The sequence below is a fragment of the Equus quagga genome, chromosome 12 (assembly GCF_021613505.1).
Source record: "Equus quagga isolate Etosha38 chromosome 12, UCLA_HA_Equagga_1.0, whole genome shotgun sequence".
Taxonomy (NCBI): Eukaryota; Metazoa; Chordata; class Mammalia; order Perissodactyla; family Equidae; genus Equus; species Equus quagga.
The window spans coordinates 108,134,065-108,155,768 of record NC_060278.1 but is presented as its reverse complement, the minus strand read 5'-3'; the positions used below and the strand labels follow the sequence as shown (position 1 = coordinate 108,155,768).

Genomic DNA, 21,704 nt, shown 5'->3' with positions numbered 1-21,704 from the left:
TCTTGAGAACTCTGCCCTTGTGACCCTAATCACCGCCCAGAGGCCCCACCTCCTAACACCATCACCTTGCCGATTAGGTTTCAACATGTGAACTTGGGGGGAGAACATTCAGTCTATAGCAGTGCGAAAGATTTATGGTAAAGAATAACAGAGAATATGTTTGTGAGGAACCCTTACCAAAATGACAAGCTAAGAAGACTGTGGTTCATGGGGAGTCAAGCTGAGAAGAGTATTTATATATACAGAGTAGTGATTTGAGATAATTTGGCAGTTTTGTAAGGAAGTAGGTAGGAAATAATTGCATTAAAATGGGAGAAAATTACATCCCTTTGAATTAATTTAATTTTAGGAATTTACCAGAAAACAAGGTATTTCAGTTGCCAAAACATCTGTGCATATACTTTTTGACGCAAGTGGATCCCAGGTATGTGTCTAACTTACTTGATTTTTATCATCAGGCTAAATTTATCCCTAAATAGTAGCACAGTAATGAAGTTCCTGTTGGAGAGTGAATATCTAAAAAATAAACTATCTTAATATAGATAGTGCCTCAAGATGTATATTATTTTTTAAACATTATTAATTATAGTTTATTTTAGTACAGAAGGTAGATAGTCATTAATACCAGTTTTGGTAACTTTAACAATTAGAAGTATGTGTCCTTCTGATGATGCCAAAGCTTGTTTTATGTCAATAAACATTTTAAAAAGTGGACACTTTTTGTTGGGTCACTTTGTAGGACTAAAAATTGTAACAGTACATAGAAGACAGAAAGAATTGACCTTTGTAAGTGTGAAATGAGTGGACGCTTTATTAAAACATCCAGTGATTTTGGGGAACTTCCTATGGTTTTCAGTGTTAAAATTTTTTTTCCACATCAACAGATTCTAGTGCCAGAGAGTCAAGTCTCACCAGTCGAAGAAGAGCTTGTTAGTTTGAAAGAAAAACCTAAGCCCCAAAAGGAATCTGCTATACCTCCAAAATATATCAAAAACAGTAATCAAGGGGACAGAAAAAATAGTCAGCTTGAGGTAAACGTGGTGTCAAAATAGTTGTTTATAAAACAACATAGATCAAATCATTGCTGTATAAAATTACAGAAAAACACATCTAGAATTTATGTTAAATGACCTTCATCAATAACATTTCAGAGCATTTTCCCTGCCCTTTAAAATGCAAACAAAAGATAGTGTTTTAGCGAATTGTATTTGTGTGTAAGGATTAGGGGGTTAGGACAAGGTATACTATACACTTATAATTTCCAAATTAATTGTATATAGGAAAGTAACTACCACTGTTTGCACTTAGCCTTTCTGTTCTATCTTTGCATTGGGCCATAATGTAGAACACAAATTTATAATGTACTGTTCTGCTTATTTGCGTGAGGAAAGAAAGAAAACTATTAGGTTCTTTTTTGTCCTCCTCCTCCATTGAAGATCTCCTCTAGGCCACATCCAGGAGAACCATTTCTAAGCCTTCTTCTCCGTATCTTGCTGGGACACTTGACATTGCTGATAGCCCTCTTTCTTAATGTCCTCTCCTTTGACTTTTGTGTTAGGCATTTTAATTCTCTTTCAGCTTCTATTACTACATCAGAGATGCTTTCTCTCTCCACCTCCTAAATGTAGATTTGCTCTAAAAGCTTGATACCCAGCCTTCTGAACATCTCTATGCCTTCTCCCTTAGAGAGCTTCCTTCATGTGTGTGATTTAAGCTTTTAAAATTTATGTATCAGACTTTACTTCAAAGTTCCATAGCTGTGTCTCCACTTACTCTTCTAATATTTCCTTTTGTATGTCTCTTCGAGTCCCTTCTTGAAGTCTAACCTCAAACTCTTTATTTTTTGCCTCAAATTTACATCTGCCTCCATACTTCAATAATGCTATCCATACTTTTTCTGATGATATCCTTGATTTCAGCCTCTTCTCTCCACATGCATGGAACCAAGGTGCTGGAATTGTTCTTTCATGGTATCTTTCACATTCTTTCCTCCTTGTTCCCTTTACCATTGTTTTAGCCTACCTAAGTTAATACAGTAACTTCCTAATTGGTCGTTGACACCATTGCTTCATCCTGCCAGCTGCTTTATATGGTATACCACTGATTTTTTCTTAATACGGATATCCTCATAGCATTCTTCTACTCAAAAAGTTTTGTAATCTCTGTGTTTATCCCACTGAATCTAAATTTGACTCAGTTCTGAGATCTTCTGTAACTTAATTTTACTCTATCAAATTACCCTCCACTTTAGTAAGTTCAGTTGCTTTGCTGTCTCCTTTATGTCATGCTCATTCTTACCTCTATACCTTCATTCATGTTATTCGTTCCTTACCTTTATTCATCTAAAACATACTTACATTTTCCCAGTCTTGGTTCATTTTCACTTTCTTCATGGAGTTTTTTTTATTGTTTCAGTTTTTACTAATCTCTCACATTTAGGCAACTATAACCCCACAGTTCTCTTCCATACATTTTGGCATGTTATGTTGCTCACTGTTTTTTCCCTTTAGTCTTGTGTCCTTCATTAAATTAAAAATGTCATCTTATATTTCCCATAGACGTTTGGTCATAAAAGCTATTTTCTGATTCTTTATATCATAATCATAACTTGAATACTTATTAAAAATGCAGATTCTTAGACCCCCTCCCCCGACCTTAAGCCTACTGAATCATAAACTCTGGGAAAGATTTAAGCGCACTAAACTTTGAAAAACATTGCACTGTTGTTCAATACACACTGTGTTTTCAATAAGGATTAACTTTTTGAAGCATTTATAGGAATAAGTAACTTCTCCAGGCCCATTCACTATATACCACTAGGAACTGTAATTTCTTTAAGAAGAATCTACTAGTTCAGTAGCTTGTTTTCTGGTTAATCTTAGAATTCTCTTTTCTCCTCCCCCACCTTCCATCCGCACCCCATATACGTACCTACTCAAAACTCTATCAATATTTTTTCTGTCTTAGGGGCAGGTGCCTTTTTAAAAACAGCTTTCCTCTGCCTCTTGCAGTTTGTCATCATCTACTCCTTTGTATAGCACCCTCTGAAACGCCTATCCCTTGTAGTCCCTGCCTCTGCTTATCTACTTCTGTTGTTCTTATCAGTTATTCTAGGATGAAGTTAGAAAATGCAAGTCTTTATTAGAATCACTAGCTTGTGTGTCATTGAGTTTCTGAATTGCTGTGGCTACCTTTTACTCCAAAGGCATTTTAGTCTTCACAGAATATGTCTGAAAGTTTTGAAGAATACTTAACGTTATGAAAGCATTCACAAACAAATTTACATAAATATGTATCCAAACATCATCTGCATTTAGTAGAATAGAAATTGTGAGCCATTGGTTAACTAGATAAAAGCAGTATCAATAAAATATTTTCAGCTAGTATTTAAAGCTGTAATAATTACTGTATTTCGTAAGTCTGGATATTCTACAAATATTCTTTAAAACAACATTCTTTACTTGTTTTGGCTATCTATTCAATACCAAATATTAGGATAAAACCCTTCAAGTGAGCCTAAAACACAGACATTTCTGGATATCATGTTGTTATAAAATACCATATATTTTGTTCATGTAGTAAAGGTAAAATGTTATGAATAAATTGTAGGATATTTAATTTCAAAAGAGAATGTGTGTTCACTGTGGTTGTTTCTCATGGTTTAAGATAATTACTCCTAGCAAAAGAAAGATGTCTGAAGCATCAATGATTGTTCCTGGTGCAGATAGATACGCTGTGAGAAGCCCAATACTTTTAATCAACACATGTAAGTTTTATAGTCTTAAAAGATTTCTAACATGTATATTATATTTTAAAACACAATTTTTAATTCAGGGTTATTCTGAACATAATTTACCTAGAGAATAAGTTGGAGATATAAAAATTGATAAAATATGAACCACAAATGTCTTCTAATGGTCAAGAAATTTCAAATGTCTAAAAAAGGTATAATGGGTTTTGACATGTAAACATTATTCAAAATATTAACATCCAGCATTAATTAATTCATTACAATTTAAGCAGTAGTCAGCATAACAGTGGTTAAAACATTGAATTATTTGGGTCACTTGGGCTTATTTCCCCATTCCTAGGTGTGTGCTTCATACAGATTATCCTCTAGCTAAGTTTATAACCAGTTTCCTTTCTATAAAATGGGACTAAAGTGTCTACCTCATCAAATTGTTTAGAAGATTAAGTAAAAATCATTCAACAAGGAATATTTTAAACATTTAACCAGTGCCTGATACATACTGAGAGCTAAGTAAAAATTAAAAAATAACCTGATACTGTGTACTAGTTGCTATAATAACGCAGTCTTATTTAATCTTTATGACAATTTGATAGTGACCTCAGTTCCCAAAATCCAGTTGCCTACTGGGCAATTGTCTAATGTCTGACAGGCTCCTCAAACTTACTAAGTCCAAGATACATACATCTTTCTACCCTCCCTGCCAATTTTTTCTTTATTTCTTACTTTGGTAAATGGCATCCATATCTACTTATTAATCTAAAGCAGAAACCTGGGGCCCATCCTAGAACCTTCCTTTTTAGCCTTCTCATCTAAAAATTACTGCAGTAATAGCAATATGTAATCTTAAAAACTCCACAAATTTAGCAGTCCTTTGTCCTCCTTTTCAGCAACACAACGAAGAGGAAGAGTTAAAGCACCACTCCAAATGATGAGTTCTGGAGAAAAACCTGGTGTTTCTAAAACATCAGAAAATGGAGCAGATAATGCTGTGTCACTTAAATCTAGACCGTCTGAAGGAAGAAATAGAGGAGACGATACAGACAAAGTAACTTTACTTTGAAAGCAGTTTTTAAATAAATTTTTATCAAGTTATTGAGTGTCTCACTTTGTTTAAAGTATTGCTGTTTTTTCTTTTTAGATATTTATTGCCCTTGAAAGTGAGGTCCTTCTAACATATGACTCCCTTACTGTGCTAACAATATCAATATAATTAGGATTTACACATTCAGTAGGAGAAAGGGACTTGCCTTCATTCTTTAGTTTATTATACAAATTAGTGTCTGCTATGGCAAAACCTCAGGTATAGAAATGTAAGATACAAGTGGACCTTGTCCTTAAGTATCTGCAAGTCTAGCATGGAAATTAGACAAGTAAGATAATTATAATATTATATAAGTGTTCTCAGATGTACATTTAGGATGCAATAGGAACATAGTGGAGGGGTAGGTGCCTAACTCCAGAGCTGGAAGGGATGGTGACAATCAGGCAATGCTGTCTAAGAAGATGGAGAGTATATTGATTTTTGAAGGATCAATAATGATTAGTCGAAAGGACATCAAGGATAAGGGCATTTATTCAAGGTAGTTGAAGGGATAGAGCAGAAAATGGATAAGAGAAAGTTGTTTCTTGGAGAAATAGGAGGTAATCAGTGGTACAGATAAACGTGGATGAGGAACACCTAGTAGCTTTTGATTTCTCTGAAGTGTGAGGGTGGTTTCTCTTGGGGATGTGTTGAAGTAAAAGGCTCAGGGGCGCATAAAGATTAGGAATAGCTACTGAGAAGTAACGAAAAAGGTTCAGTATAAGTACAAGCATTAGGCAATATTGAGGCCTCAGTTTAACTAAAACTATGAATTTTATCATAGTATTAGTTCAAAAATATGTGTAATTTTCTCAAAGCTTAGCAGCCTTGGTGTTACAGTAAAAAAGAATAGGTGGTGAACTTGGTTATGTGGCAGAAGTATAAAGAGTGTAAGAGTTGAAGACGTTAGAAACAAAATAGTCAGTCATGGTTCAAATGATCTAGCTAAGTGTTTCTTTGAATAGTGGCACTATTGTTTAGTTGTGCAGTATGGTCCTGAATGTTGTAGGATGATAAGCATCCTATGCCTGTGCTTACTATTGTCAAGAGAACCCTACTATCATTGTGACAACCAAAAACACACTTGCACATTTTCTTACTGCTCCTCTCTCAGTGTTGAGAACCATTGACTAGATTAAGTAGGGAAGATAGCCAGAGTGAGGCAAAAACATCTTAGCGTAGAGGGTATATTTTTCTGGTAGTGGTGGCAGATTTTTATTTGATCTAGGTAAGTGTGTATCTGTGGCTGTGGAAAGAGGGAAGCTTACTATAGGCAAGAGGTTGCCTGCACAGTGGCCAAAACTTTACAAAACCATTTAATATTTCATGGTTTCCAAGTCTTTTATGTATGTTAGTGAAAAGATGAAATAGGTGCAGGCTATGATATCAATGGCAATTGGAGATGTGCCATGGAGGTCTATAAATTATCAATTACAGGTGAAAATTGGATTATTATACTAGCTATGGGTGAGATGAGAAAATTTGTAGCATCTTCTGCCTCATCTTCAATGGAAGTTATTTGCTTGTGTTTTAGTTTAGGCAGTATTTTAGAGTGGGCATAACCTTTATGAAATACGTAGAAATACCATCCACCTTTTAATAGCAAGGCAAATTTATTTTAAAAGTTTTAAACTTTAATACTCTGACTTTTAAAAATTATTTTCACATAATGTCTTAATTCAAATTTACATTAATATGTCTCCTGTGTTTATAGCATATCAAAACTGCTGAAGTTGTAGAAAAGACAGAAAATAAGGACATTGAATTTCCAAACCAAAATTTTAGTAAGTACTTTGGTTTAATTTCAGTCTCCCTTTTAAAAAAATATATTTTTCTCTCTGTACTTCTCTTTAACCCCATTGGCTTTCATTGATTTGCTTCATGCAAACAACTTAAATGCACAAGGAAATATAATACAGTCTCTGTTACCAAAAAGTTTGAGTCCGAGAGAGGGAAGACAAGATCAATCAATCTCTCCATCCCAATATGTGAACCTTGATCAAATTCTATACCAAGTCCCATTTTACCCTGCCAAACTGCACAAAAAATGAAAATACCATAATTTTTGTTTTATTTAGATGAACTCCAGGATATTGTTCCTGATTCACAGGCAGTGGGAAAAATAGATAAACCTGTGTAAGTATGAGAAAACCCATCAAGTCATTTAGCATATATTATATAGTGTATCTTAGTGTTACTTTTAGATGAATGTAACAAATTTAAAGGAAAAGGCCTTTATATTCTTAGAATGTAGTATCATCTCTTGAGTAGTATGATAGCAGAATGAGGAATAGTCTGTATGTTTTTTCCATATCAACCAATATAACTCTTCAAATTGAGAGATTTAAAATGAATGAGATTTTTAAAATAATAAAGTATGAATGGGAAGAAATTTAACCTGGTTTAAATACACAGTAGAACATGTAAGATATGTAAGATATATTTAGGTAGATACCAAAATGGTAACAATAATGGAACTTTTTAATAATGTTCTTTAATCTGATCAATTATGTAGTAAATTTTAACTTTCATCATGACTTATGAAAATATTTCCATACTTGACTGTTAACAAATTGCTATCAATAAACATTGACTAAATTAAAAAATCAGTCTTCTGTCAGAGTCATAGGCTAATGTTTTGTAATATATTAAGCAAATGAATTTATTTTGCAGGCTACCTTGTGCTTTAGACGTCTGTGGAAATAAAATGCACTCCAAATGGGCATATTGGACACCTGTAGAAAATATTAAGCTATGTAATAACCAGAGAGCAAGTACTTCATCAGAAGACACATTTAATCAAGGTGAAACATAGTTTTCTCTGTATATAATAGAGTTCAGGGAAATATTCATTTCTTGAGATGTCTAACATATCTTTGGTTTTAACACTTTTTGTGTATGATCAGCTTATTAATTTAATATGGCTTAATTTCTCATTTTCCCACTAGATATTATTATCAACAAAAAACTTACTGAACAAAAATCATCCTCTTCGATATCTGATGATAATTCTGAAGAAACAGGAAGAGTGCAATATAAGAAAGAACTCATGCAGCATAAGAAAATAGATAAAGCAGAAGAAGTTTGCAAAAGAAACAATCAACGACAGCTAAATCATCCTAAACATTCGGAGAAGAAAACTATTGAAAATACCAAGCAGAGTGATTGGTGTATTGAATCTGAAACTACTTTTAAATCAGTTCTCCTAAATAAGACTGTTGAAGAATCTCTAATCTATAGGAAGAAATATATATTGTCAAAAGATGGGAAGACTTCTATTTGTGATAAAAGCCCTTCTCCTAGAAAACATGTGAAAAGTCATAGAAAATCAGGAAAAAGATTGACATCTGAACTTAATTCTCAAGATTTGAAACAAAAAAAAATGGTGAGCTTTCAGTGTGTTTTATATCTGCATACCCATACTATGCCTACTTAGTAAAATAAGAAAGTGAAAGAAGCTTGATTGGTTGCTGCAAATTCAACATTTGTAATACCTTGTTCTTTAATTCAAGCTTAGACTTGGAGAGTGAGTGCCTCCTGAACTCCTCACTCCTCCACCTAGTCCCAGCTCTGATAGAACGTGTGTGCCCGCTGGCACATAGGAGGCATGTAAATAGGTACAGCATGAATGAACCCTGCACTTCCTTGTCTTTTCCCATTGAGTCTCTCCACTCTGTCCCTCAGATTCTTTTGAATATGGATATCGAACTGTTTGTGACTCTCTTATGGGGCTTACCTTTCTTTTTAATAAATGATTATTTTCCCCTTCTTTTTAACCTATTAGAGTGTAAAGACTATGTTTTATTCAACATTTGTTTTCCTGCATGGCCTAGTACAGCTTTGCACATAGTAGCATCTGAAACATTTCTTGGATTATTGCATTAATGTTGATAAAGTTTTTCAAGAAAGGATGTAAGTGGAGTAGAGGAGACTATCTTCTACTGTAACTGTTGCTCAGCCCTGTTAGAACCTCCACTTTCTTCTTCAGGTTAGTCTTCTGCAGAATGTCTCCAGGACAGTTTTAGCTAGTTTGCTGCATGCTTTGAGACAAATTTACCTTTTGTAGCACTTACCATAAATCTTTTTTGGGGGTTATTGCTATAAAGATGCAGGATAAGAAAACTTTTAAATTAGAATACTAATTTAAAATTAGTACATTGGCACTGCCAATAATGCAGTTTGTTTTTTGCTATTCCTTAGAGGATGCAGGTTTTATAGGCTTTCATTTTCACTTATCTTCCAGCGATTTATTAATATCTGGGTAGCCAAATTTCTAGAGTCAATATAATATGTTCGCATATGGAGCATCTCAGCTCCATATGAAATGAAATATTTAATAGTTAATTGCAATTGTTGTATATAATTAGGGATTATTTCCTTTGTCTTGACCAGCCTACTCTTTATTTTGTTTTTAACCTGCAACTCACTGTCTGTGCCTAATTTGGCTACTTTCTTCTTTAACCAATTCTTTGGGTCACTTTTTTCTTAGCTCTTAGTATGCTGTTCTTTCTTCTTTCTAGTCTTAGGTGCTATTTAGTTCCTTCAGACACAGGGGAAGTAAGGTTCTTTTTTGTCTGAATGCTGATCTGTCCTTCAACTTCAATTTTAAAGAATTGTCTTTGGAATTTAGAATCATTCCACAGAATTTCCTTGAACTAGTCATTCCTTGTTCCTGGGAGCACAGAAACTTGACCATCTCTTCTAAGCTGTTCTCTGACTTTTTGAAAGATCACCTCTCTGTTTTCAGGAGTTCTCCTCAGTCTTTCGTAGTGTCACTCCCTGTATGATTACACTGCATTTCTTGCCCCTTGCGTGCATGGATGACTCTCCTCTAAGGTAGTCGTCTGTCTGATCCTGTCTTTCTGTTCATTGGCTGAACTCAGAGAAATAGAACCTCTGTAATTCAGTGGTACAGAGTGCCCAAGTTGACTCCACTTACACCAGTAGTTCTTGAATCATACACTATTTTAGGGGAGGTTCACTTTTGCTACATTTTTATCAAACCAAATAAGCCCTGTCTTCATTCTGGTAATCTCAAGAAGGGATAGTAACTAATAACTTATAATATATGAAAACATATGAACTTAAAAATGGTTAAAATAGTAAATTTTATGTGATATTTATGTTTATGTTGTATTTTACCGTAATTTTAAAAACCCATATGCCTGTTTCCCAGAAAAAAGTAAAACTAAAATCAGGAGTACTCATATCATTGGAGTGTTAACAAAATTATTTAAAATTATGCAGATAATAATTCTTAGTTTGTAGTTCTTCCATTTTTTAAAAAAGTAATAGGTTTTTTGGGAGCAGTTTCAGGTGTATAGGTGTACAAAGTGTTCCCGTATACTTCTTCACCCCACCCCAGTTTTCCCTATCATTAACATCTTATGTTAGTGTGGTCATTTGTTACAAATGCTGAGCCAATATTAATACAATATTATTAATTAAAGTCCATTGTTTACATTAGAGTTCACTCTTCCTGTTGTATATTCTTGTTATGTGTTTTGACAGATGTGTAGGAACGTGTATCCACCATTACAGTATCATACATAATAGTTTCACTGCCCTAAAATTCCCCTGTGCTCCAATCCCCCTCACAAAACTCCTGGCAATCACTGATCTTTTACTTTTTCCATTGTTTTGCCTTTTCCAGAGTGCCATATGGTAGGAATCATACAGTATGTAGTCTTTTCAGATTGGCTTCTTTCACTTAGCAAGATGCATTGAATGTTCCTCCATGTCTTTTTATGGTTTGACAACTTCTTTCTTTTTACTGCTACATAATATGTATGGATTTACCAAGATTTGTTTATCTATTCACCTATTGAAGAACATCTTGGTTGCTTCTACATTTTGACAGTTATGAATAAAGCGTCTATAAACATTCATGTACAGGTTTTGTGTGGACATAAGCTTTCAACTCATTTGGGAAAATATCAAGGAGCATGATTGCTGGATCCTATGGTAAGAGTATGTTTAGTTTTGTAAGAAACTGCTTGTCTTTCCAAAAGTGGAAAAAGTGGTTATACCATTTTTTCAATCCAGCGTCAATGAATGAGAGAGGTCCTGTTGATCTGAATCCTTGCCAGTATTGAATGTTGTCAATGTTGTGGATTTTAGCCACGGTTATAGGTGCTTAGTGGTATCTCATTGTTGTTTTAATTTGCAATTCTCTAATGACATGATGTTGGGCATCCTTTCAGATTTTTGTTTACCATCTGTATATCTTCTTTGGTGAGTGGTCTGTTCAGATCTTTTGCCCATTTTTAAATTGGGTTCTTTGTTTTCTTATTGTTGAGTTTTAACAGTTCTTTGTATATTTTAGATATAAGTCCTTTATCAGATATGTTTTACAAATATTTTTTCCCAGTCTATGGCTTCTCTTTTCTTTCTCTAAACACTGCCTTTTTCAGAGCAGAAGTTTTTAATTTTAATGAAGTACTACTTATCATTTTTTTCTTTCATGGATTGTGCTTTTGCTGTTGTACATAAAAAAGCATTGCCAAACCCAAGGTCTTCTAGATTTTCTTCTATATTATCTTCTAGGAGTTTTATAGTTTGCATTTACATTTAGATCTGTGATCCATTTTGAGTTAATTTTTATGAAGGGTGTAAGGTCTGTGTCTACATTCATTTTTTTAGCATGTCCAGTTGTTCTAACACCATTTGTTAAAAAGACCTCCTTTCTCTATTATATCACCTTTGCTCCTTTGTCAAAGATCAGTTGATTATATAATAGTAGGGGACCTCAACACCCCACTCACATCAATTGACAGATCATCCAGACAGAAAATCAAAAAGGAAATAGTGGAGCTAAATGAAAAACTAAAACAATTGGACTTAATAGACATATATAGATCACTTCACCCTAAAACAGCTGAATACACATTCTTCTCAAGTGCACATGGAACATTCTCAAGGATAGACTCTATGTTGGGAAACAAGGCAAGCCTCTACAAATTTAAAAAAATTGAAATAATAACAAGCATCTTCTCCGATCATAATGCTATAAGGCTAGAAATTAATTACAAGAAAAAAGCTGAGAAAGGCACAAAGATGTGGAGACTAAACAACACACTACTGAACAAGCAATGGATCATTGAAGAAATTAAAGAAGAAATCAAAAAATACCTGGAAACAAATGAAAATGATAGCATGCCATACCAACTCATATGAGATACAGCAAAAGCTGTATTAAGAGGAAAATTCATCACAATACAGGCACATCTTAACAAACAAGAAAAATCCCAAATAAGCAATCTTAAACTCACCTAACTGAACTAGAGAAAAAAGAACAAATAAAGCCCAAAGTCAGAAGAAGGAGAGAAATAATAAAAATCAGAGCAGAAATAAATACTATTGAAACAAAAAAGGCAGTAGAAAGGATCAATGAAACAAAGAGCTGGTTCTTTGAGAAGATAAATAAAATTGACAAACCCCTAGCCAGACTTACAAAGAAAAAAAGGGAGAAAGGTCAAATAAACAAAATCAGAAATGAAAGAGGAGAAATAACAACAGACTCTGCAGAAATACAATGGATTATAAGAGAATACTACGAAAAACTCTATGCCAACAGAATGGATAACCTAGAGGAAATGGATAAATTCTTGGGCTCCTACAATCTCCCAAAGCTCACTCAAGAAGAGGCAGACAATTTGAACAGACCAATCACAAGGAAAGAGATTGAAACAGCAATCAAAAACATCCCAAAGAATAAAACCCCAGGACCAGATGGCTTTCCTGGGGAATTCTACCAAACTTTCAGAGAGGATTTAATACCTATCCTTTTCAAGCTATTCCAAAAAATTAGGGAAGATGGAACACTTCCTAACACATTCTATGAGGCCCACATCATGCTGATACCAACACCTGACAAGCACCCAACGGAAAAAGAGAACTACAGGCCAATATCACTGATGAACATAGATGCAAAAATTCTAAACAAAATTTTGGCAACCAGAATTCAGCAATTCATCAAAAGGATCATACATCATGATCAGATGGGATTCATACCAGAGACACAGGGATGGGTCAACATCTGCAAATCAGTCAACGTGATACACCACATCAACAAACTGAGGAATAAAAACCACATGATCATCTCAATAGATGCAGAGCAAGCGTTTGACAAGATCCAACAGCCATTTATGATAAAAACTCTGAACAAAATGGGCATAGAAGGAAACTACCTCAACATAATAAAGGCCATATATGACAAACCAATAGCCAACATCATACTCAATGGGCAAAAACTGAACGCCATTCCCCTGAAAACAGGAATGAGACAAGGATGCCCTCTATCACCACTCTTATTTAACATAGTACTGGAGGTCCTGGCCAGAGCAATCAGGCAAGAAAAAGGAATAAAAGGAATCCAAATAGGGAGGGAAGAAGTGAAACTCTCGCTGTTTGAGACGACATGATCTTATATATAGAAACCCCCAAAGAATCCATTGGAAAACTCTTAGAAGTAATCAACAACTACAGCAAAGTTGCAGGGTACAAAATCAATTTGCATAAATCAGTAGCATTTCTATACTCTAATAACGGACTAACAGAAAAAGAACTCAAGAGCACAATACCATTCACAATCGCAACAAAAAGAATAAAATACCTCGGGGTAAATTTAACTAAGGAAGTGAAGGACCTATATAATGAAAATTACAAGGCCTTTCTGAGAGAATTGGATGACGACATAAGGAGATGGAAAGACATTCCATGTACATGGATTGGAAGAATAAACATAGTTAAAATGTCCGTTCTACCTAAAGCAATCTACAGATTCAACGCCATCCCAATCAGAATCCCAATGACATTCTTTACAGAATTAGAACAAAGAATCCTAAAATTCATATGGGGCAACAAAAGACCCCGAATTTCTAAAGCAATCCTGAGAAAAAAGAACAAAACGGGAGGCATCACAATCCCTGACTTCAAAACATACTACAAAGCTACAGTAATCAAAACAGCATGGTACTGGTACAAAAACAGGTGCACAGATCAATGGAACAGAATTGAAAGCCCAGAAATAAAACCACACATCTATGGACAGCTTATCTTCGACAAAGGAGCTGAGGGCATACAGTGGAGAAAAGAAAGTCATTTCAACAAATGGTGCTGGGAAAACTGGAAAGCCACATGTAAAAGGATGAAAATTGACCATTCTTTTACACCATTCACCAAAATAAACTCAAAATGGATCAAAGACCTAAAGGTGAGACCTGAAACCATAAGGCTTCTAGAAGAAGACGTAGGCAGTACACTCTTTGACATCAATATTAAAAGGATCTTTTTGGACACCATGCCTTCTCAGAGAAGGGAAACAATAGAAAGAATAAACAAATGGGACTTCATCAGACTAAAGAGCTTCTTCAAGGCAAATGAAAACAGGATTGAAACCAAAAAAAACAGCCCACTAACTGGGAAAAAATATTTGGAAGTCATATATCTGACAAAGGCTTAATTAATATCCATAATATATAAAGAACTCTCACAACTCAACAACAAAAAATCACACAACCCAATCAAAAAATGGGCTGGAAACATGAACAGACATTTCCCCAAAGAAGATACACGGATGGCCAATAGGCACATGAAAAGATGCTCATCATTGCTGATCATCAGGGAAATGCAAATCAAAACTACACTAAGATATCACCTTACACCCATTAGAATGACAAAAAATATCTAAAACTAATAGTAACAAATGTTGGAGAGGTTGTGGAGAAAAAGGAACCCTCACACACTGCTGGTGGGAATGCAAACTGGTGCAGCCACTATGGAAAACAGTATGGAGATTCCTCAAAAAATTAAAAATAGAACTACCATATGATCCAGCCATCCCACTACTGGGTATTTATCCAAAGAGCTTGAAGTCAGCAATCCCAAAAGTCCTATGTACCCCAATGTTCATTGCAGCATTATTTACAATAGCCAAGTCTGGGAAGCAACCTAAGTGCCCATCAACAGATGAATGGATAAAGAAGATGAGGTACATATACACAATGGAATACTACTCAGCTGCAAAACAGAACAAAATCATTCTATTTGCAATAACATGGATGGACCTTGAGGGAGTTATGTTAAGTGAAATAAGCCAGCTAGAGAAGGATAATCTGTATATGACTCCACTCATATGAGGAATTTAAAAATGTGGACTAAGAACAGTTTAGTGGATACCAGGGGAAAGGTGGGGTGGAGGGTGGGCACAAAGGGTGAAGTGGTGCACCTACAACACGAATGACAAACATTAATGTACAACTGAAATTTCACAAGATTGTAACCTATCATTAACTCAATAAAAAAAAAGATCAGTTGATTATATTTATTTGGGCCTATCTCTGAGCTCTCTGTTTTGTTCCATTATTCTATTTGTCTGTTCTTTCACCAAAACCACACTATATATAAGTATATAGTCTTAAAGTAGGGTAACGTCCTCCAACTTTGTTCTTCTCCTTCAATATTGTGTCTGCTATTCTGGGCCGTCTCTAGCTTCTCCATGTAAACTTTAGAATCATTTTGTCAATATCCACAAAATAACTTGCTGGGATTTTGATTGGGATTACATTGAATCTATAGATCAAGTTGGAAAGAACTTGACAATATTGAACTTCCTATACGTGAACATGGAATCTCTCTCCATTTATTTAGATGGTAATTGATTGTTTCATCAGTCTTGTAGTTTTCCTCATATGTATCTCGTATATTTGTTAGATTTCTACCTAAGTATTTCATCTTGGGGAATGCTAATGTAAATAGAATGTAATTTCAAATTGCAGTTGTTTGTTACTGGTTTATAAGAAAGCAATTGACTTTTGTATATTAACCTTGTATTGTTCTACCATGCTGTAGTTGCTTTTTAGTTCCAGGAGTATTTTTGTTGATTCTTTGAGATTTTCTACATAAACAATGATATCATCTGTGAGCAAAGACAATTTTATTTCTTTCTTCCCAATCTGTATACTGTTTATTTCCTTTTCTTTTCTTATTGCATTAGTGGGACTTCCAGTATGTTGTTGAGTGGGAGTGGTGAGAGCAGACTTCCTTTCCTTGTTTCTGATCTTAGTGAGAAAGCATCTAGTTTCTCTCCATTAAGTAAGATCTTAGTTATAATTTTTTTTTGTATATTTTCTTTATCAAATCGAGGATGTCTCCTCTATTCCTGGCGCTCTGAGAGATGTTATTATGAATGGGTATTGGATTGTGTCAAATGTTTTTTATGCATCTGTTTTGATATGATCATATGATTTTTCTTCTTTAGCCTGTTGAAAAGATGGATTACATTCATTGATTTTCAAATGTTGAATCAGGTTTGCTTACCTGGAATAAATTCCACTTGGTTATGGTGCATAATTCTTTTTGTACATTTTTGGATTCGATTTGCTAATATTTTGTTGAGGATTTTTGCATCTGTATTCATAAGAGAGATTGGTCTTTAGCCATCCTTTCTTATGTCTTTGATTTTGGTATTAGGATGATATTGGCTTCATGGAATGACTTAGGAAGTATTCCCTCTGCTTCTGTCTTCTCTAAGATTGTTGAAAACTGATATAATTCTTCTTTAAGTGTTTATAGAACTCAAGCGAACCCATTTGGGCCTGGTGCTTTCTGTTTTAGAAGGTATTAATTATTGATTCAGTTTCTTTAACAGATACAGCCCTATTCAGATCATCTATTTCTCCCTGTGTGAATTTTGGTAGAATCTGTCTTTCAAGGAATTGGTCCTTTTAATCAGGGTTATCAAATTTGTAGGCATAGAGTCATTCATAATGTTCCTTTATTATTCTCTTGATGTCCTTGTGATCAGTAGTAATAGCTTCTCTTTCATTTCTGATATTAGTAATATCTGTCTTTTTTCTCTTTTTCTTTTTTTCCTTAGTTAACTTCGCTAGAGGCTTATTAATTTTATTGATCTTTTCAAAGAACCAGCTTTTAGTTTCTTTCAGTTTTTTATATGGTTTCTTGTTTTTCCATGAATAGAAACTTTTTTTTTAATCTCTGTAGAGCACTCTGCACAATTCTATATGTTTAAAGACTTACCCTGATTTGTTTTAATGCCTAACAAAGCTCAAACTTATTAAATAATTCCTGACCCTGTTTATTTCTCCTTGTAGTTATACAGTCATGCTTCACTTAATGACAAGGATATATTCTGAGAAATGTGTCGTTAGGCAATTTCATTGTATGAACATCATATAGGGAACTACAGAACTAGATGGTATGGCCTACTACACATGTAGGCTATATGGTGCTAATCTTATGGGACTATCATCGTATATGTGGTCTGTCATTGACCAAAATGTCATTATGTGGCACATGACTGTACATACAACCAACTTTTTCATGAATTTTATTTTCAGTCTTTATTTTCCATTGAAAGTTAACTGGTAGAGTAAGTAACTTATAAATTGTTTCAGAGAGAAAAATCAAAAGGGAAAGGATTTACAGATGCAGCAGAATCCTTGATAAGCCAAATTAATAAGAGGTACAAACCAAAGGATGACACAAAGTGTACAAGAAAATTAAAGGAGTCTTTCATTGACAGGTATGTTCTTAAATTTTAGATGGGAATATTTTTCTGACAGATACAACTAAATTATTTTACACAGTTTTAAGAAGATTAGTTGTAATCATATATTCAAATAATGTAACCTTCCAGTAGGAAACATATTAACTTATGTACTTTATAAATAGTAGCTGTTTAAATTATACAGGAAGGGAACTGAATTTGAAATTAGTTATTCTAGTATCTGATTACACTTTATAAAGTATCAAAAACACCATATCAATACAGCATACCATTCCAGAAATCTTTAGGATATAGACATTTTTTTTCTTTCTGCTTTTTCTCCCCAACGCCCCCCCCCCCCCCAGGACATAGTTGTATCTTTTAGTTGTGGGTCCTTCTAGTTGTGGCATGTGGGACGCCGCCTCAGCGTGGCCTGACGAGTGGTTCCATGTCCACACCCAGGATCCCCACCAACAAAACCCTGGGCCACCGAAGCAGAGCGTGTGAACTCAACCACTTGGCTGCAGGGCCAGCCTAGGATATAGACATTTTAGAATTTTATTTGTTGAGCCTAGTAATGAGTAAAATTAAATATGTTTAAATATATTGCTTAATGAAATATGAAATTTAAATGCTCTGAAATGAGTTATTTTTATATAGTAAATATGTGTTTCTTGTTTGCAATCTTTCTGAAGGTTAGTTTTCTTCTTATTACAAAATGTCTCATTACAGGTGGCCAGATGGTTAATTCACATTTAAATTAATCCTGGCCTTATTATATGGCATGAAAAAAAACTACTCTCATGGTAGAACCATTCATTTTAAATTGCTTGGCACCTGCTGCTGCATGAATGATTCATCTTAGAATTAACTATTATTGTTGCTATTTATTATGAGTGAAGTTGCAAAAATATCAGACTAATGCTGTCATATTTCAGTTGTTTTTAGCATATTGTATGTAGATTTAGTGACCCCAATATATTTTACCTTGTGTAAAATGGCTTTTATGAAAAGTGTTCTACTGATATTTAACTGCTTTTTTAATTTTGCCAAAATCTTTTTCATAGTGGTCTTTCAAACAAATCTGACATACAGCTCAGTAAGGTAGGTTTCATTTATTTAACTTCACTAAACATATAGTAAACACTAAAGTAGAATAGTAGTAGGATGGAATTAGATTTAATTTTTTCACCATTTTGATAAATGGATTAAACAACTTACAAGTTTAATGGCAGGTACTCAAAATAGCCCCCTAACCTTCTGTTCTGCTTTTCAAAGAAAATACTTCTTTAAGATTTATGAGTGTGGTATTTTTACTTTTGACACATGATTCAGTGTATCTTTATCACCATTTTCTTTTGTTCAAAATCCTTATTTGGTCCCTGTTGTTCATTGAATTAAATGGAGGCTTAGGCTAGCTCCCTAGTACCTTTAAAAGTCTGTCGTATTTCCTAATATTAGTTACCTAGATGTGTCTTGTTAGCTGGAACATAATAACTTGAGATTCCCTGAAGTCTCTTTCCTAAGTGTTTCTCTTCTAAGCCCTTTGGAAAGGACTTCAATCTGAGTCAGCAGGTGCTCTCACACTCTTTTCTGATTGTCAAAACTTCCTCCTTGTAAGCCTTGCTTCAGAGTCTGACTTCTTTATGAAAACCTTCCAAGGTGCCCTGACTCAAAATCCAAATGGGCAGGAATTCTGAATCTGCATAATAATTTCTTTGTACCTTTGTTTTGATATTTTACTTACTATTGCAGTTCTTTTTTTTTTCCCTCTTCTGTCTTCTACTAGAGTGTAACTGTTTAGAATCATCTTTGTATCCTGTATAACACCTTTTCTCACTTTTGTATCCCCTTTAATATTTTTGCTCATTTTTGTATCTTCTGTAATAGCACATACTGGCATGCAAAAGATAAATTTAACAAATGTATCTAAACACTGGTAAAAATCATATTGGAAAGGATAAGTCGGTAGGTATGTAATTAGAGGAGTAATATATTAAGGGATAAACTTTTTGGAATAATGAAAATAATTATATGTAAAACAGTCAAAAGAAATAATACAATTGGAAATAAATAATAAGTAAAGTGATTATTTTAGTTTTAATATTTCTAACTTACTGTATATTAAATTAGGCTTCTGATTATTTCTTATCAGTAATCAATCATTAAGTGATATTAATTATTTGTGTATAGTTAAGTTATTTTAATAAAACATGATTATTGATTTAATTTATTAAAATTTTATTTAAATTCTTTTCTGCTCTCACTGCTTTTTGGTTGAGTTGAATATATTTTGAGCAGTAGGCTATAGGAATAATCTTACACATATTTTCCCCTAACAATACAAGTTGACTGATACAGTTGTGACTCTTCCACATGAGATTTTATATAAACCTTAGACTCTCCCAAAGTTCTCTCTTTCAGATTTTAAAGCATGAGAGTCTGGAAAAAAAGTAGAAGCATGCTTGTTTTGTGATTCTAGAATCAATAGAATTCAGTTTGTAGAATACCAATGAGAAAGTAATTTACCTGTGTACAATGTCAGTAAATATTAAAGATGTAAGAATCTTCTATTTTGTATTTGATTTACAATACATTCTATCATGTTCTTAGTTAATACTTAAGTGTTCAATATTTTTAAAAGTGTGGATGTTTATTCAATTTTCATTAAGAAAACTTTTACAAATGTAAAATTTATGTTAGTGGAAACACAACTAGAAAATTTAGTTGCATATGTTATTTGTTTACCAAGTATAGTAATGTACGAATTTGAATGGTTTTATGTAAACTTCTTTTGTATTTAGGAAAAGGTTCAAAAAAAAAGTTATAGACAACTGAAGACTACTTTTGTTAATGTTACTTCTGAATGCCCATTGTGAGTAATTTTTCATAAATATTATAGTTTTCTTCATATTTGAAGAAAATAAATTTTTTATTGTATAATGGAGTTAATATTTCTCTTTGTCTTTACAGGAATGATGTTTACAATTTTAATTTGAATGGAGCTGATGAGCCTATCATAAAACTTGGAGTAAGCTAGAAAGCACTAGTTATTTTGTATTTACCCTGCAGTTATTAGAGTGTATTTTTTTATTTCCATCTTCTTATAGATATACTCTAAAATATTTTAAAATATATTTTAAAATATTTTAAAGTTTATTTGGTACCAATCTAGATGTATTTAGTTTCCTTTCAAATCCTTTGGACTAGGAGTTGAGAAAAATGAGTAATTGGGGCATGGGGGAACTCAGACTACTCCATCAAGAAAAATCACTTTCCTTATTGATGCAACAGATTTAAAACAATTGTCTTATTTCTTTTCTTTTTAGTATATTTTACAGTATTAATTTTCTTCTTAAATATAAAAATATCTTAATGTGCTTAATTTTATTATCACGTCTTGTATGAAGTGATAGAAACTAGATTTTATGTTTATTTCTTTTGATTTTTGTTTATTTTGATGCTAAGAAAAAATTTTTAATGCTTATTCACAATATAGATCCAGGAATTTCAAGCAACAACTAGAGAAGCCTGCGTGGATAATTCTGTAAAATTGTAGGTCTTTTTATTTTAATTAGATGGATCAGATTAAAATATACTTATCTCAATTGTTCTTTTTCTTAAATATTTCCTCCTAGTTTCTCTGAAAGTTTTTAACATATGAGAAGAGTAGATAAAAGTGGTACTGTCATGATTACTGCCATTATGATTCTATTATTTCAGCATTTACTTCTAAAATTAATATACAGATTCTGTGCACGTTTAATATTAGTTGTATATCTTAGGTGATAAAGCTGAAAGGATTTAGCAGTCTTTTCATCTAACCTTGTAATTTTATAAATAACTGAGGTCAGAGAGGACAAGAGACTTGGCCAGAATTATCTAGTGAATTAGTAAAAGAGTAAGGCTGAAAACTGAGGTCTAACTGTCTAGTGCATGCTACCTTAAGAAAACAAGTAATTAAAATTATTGTGTATTTTTGTTTTAAGGGTAGGTTTAAGGAGTCATGATGAATCTGAACCTTCTCTCAAAATAAAAGATAAAAGAGTAAGTTATATCCTAATGTGTCTATTAAAACCAGTATTTCTTTTAATAATTTTCCAATGCCAAAGATTATCACAGAACTAGAAAACAAAAAGATTTGGATCATTGTTTTTTCCCCTGTGAGATTATCCATGTTCCCCTTATGACATATGGTCTCTGAGCTATTTGTAATCATATAGTAATAGAAAATATGACAACTTTAGTTACTTTCTTTGATGGTATTAGGTTATATCTCTATAAAAGTAAGCTATTTTGATTTAACTTTTAATTAACACCCCACTGATACAAAATACTAATCTCAATCTCTGATCTGGATTTCC

General features: G+C 33.4%; 1 protein-coding gene across 1 annotated transcript in view; it reads left to right on the top strand.

Annotated features, from left to right (window-relative positions):
* SYCP2 (synaptonemal complex protein 2) overlaps positions 1-21,704 on the top strand; it is a 78,371-nt gene that overhangs the window by 38,867 nt on the left and 17,800 nt on the right. Inside the window, exons 16-29 of the mRNA XM_046679046.1 lie at positions 350-424; positions 885-1,031; positions 3,667-3,766; positions 4,639-4,796; positions 6,547-6,616; positions 6,911-6,968; positions 7,506-7,636; positions 7,781-8,217; positions 17,249-17,376; positions 18,408-18,444; positions 20,145-20,215; positions 20,314-20,371; positions 20,840-20,895; positions 21,330-21,387. Coding sequence (XP_046535002.1) covers positions 350-424; positions 885-1,031; positions 3,667-3,766; positions 4,639-4,796; positions 6,547-6,616; positions 6,911-6,968; positions 7,506-7,636; positions 7,781-8,217; positions 17,249-17,376; positions 18,408-18,444; positions 20,145-20,215; positions 20,314-20,371; positions 20,840-20,895; positions 21,330-21,387 — 1,584 coding nt within the window. The remainder of the gene's footprint in view (positions 1-349; positions 425-884; positions 1,032-3,666; positions 3,767-4,638; positions 4,797-6,546; positions 6,617-6,910; positions 6,969-7,505; positions 7,637-7,780; positions 8,218-17,248; positions 17,377-18,407; positions 18,445-20,144; positions 20,216-20,313; positions 20,372-20,839; positions 20,896-21,329; positions 21,388-21,704) is intronic.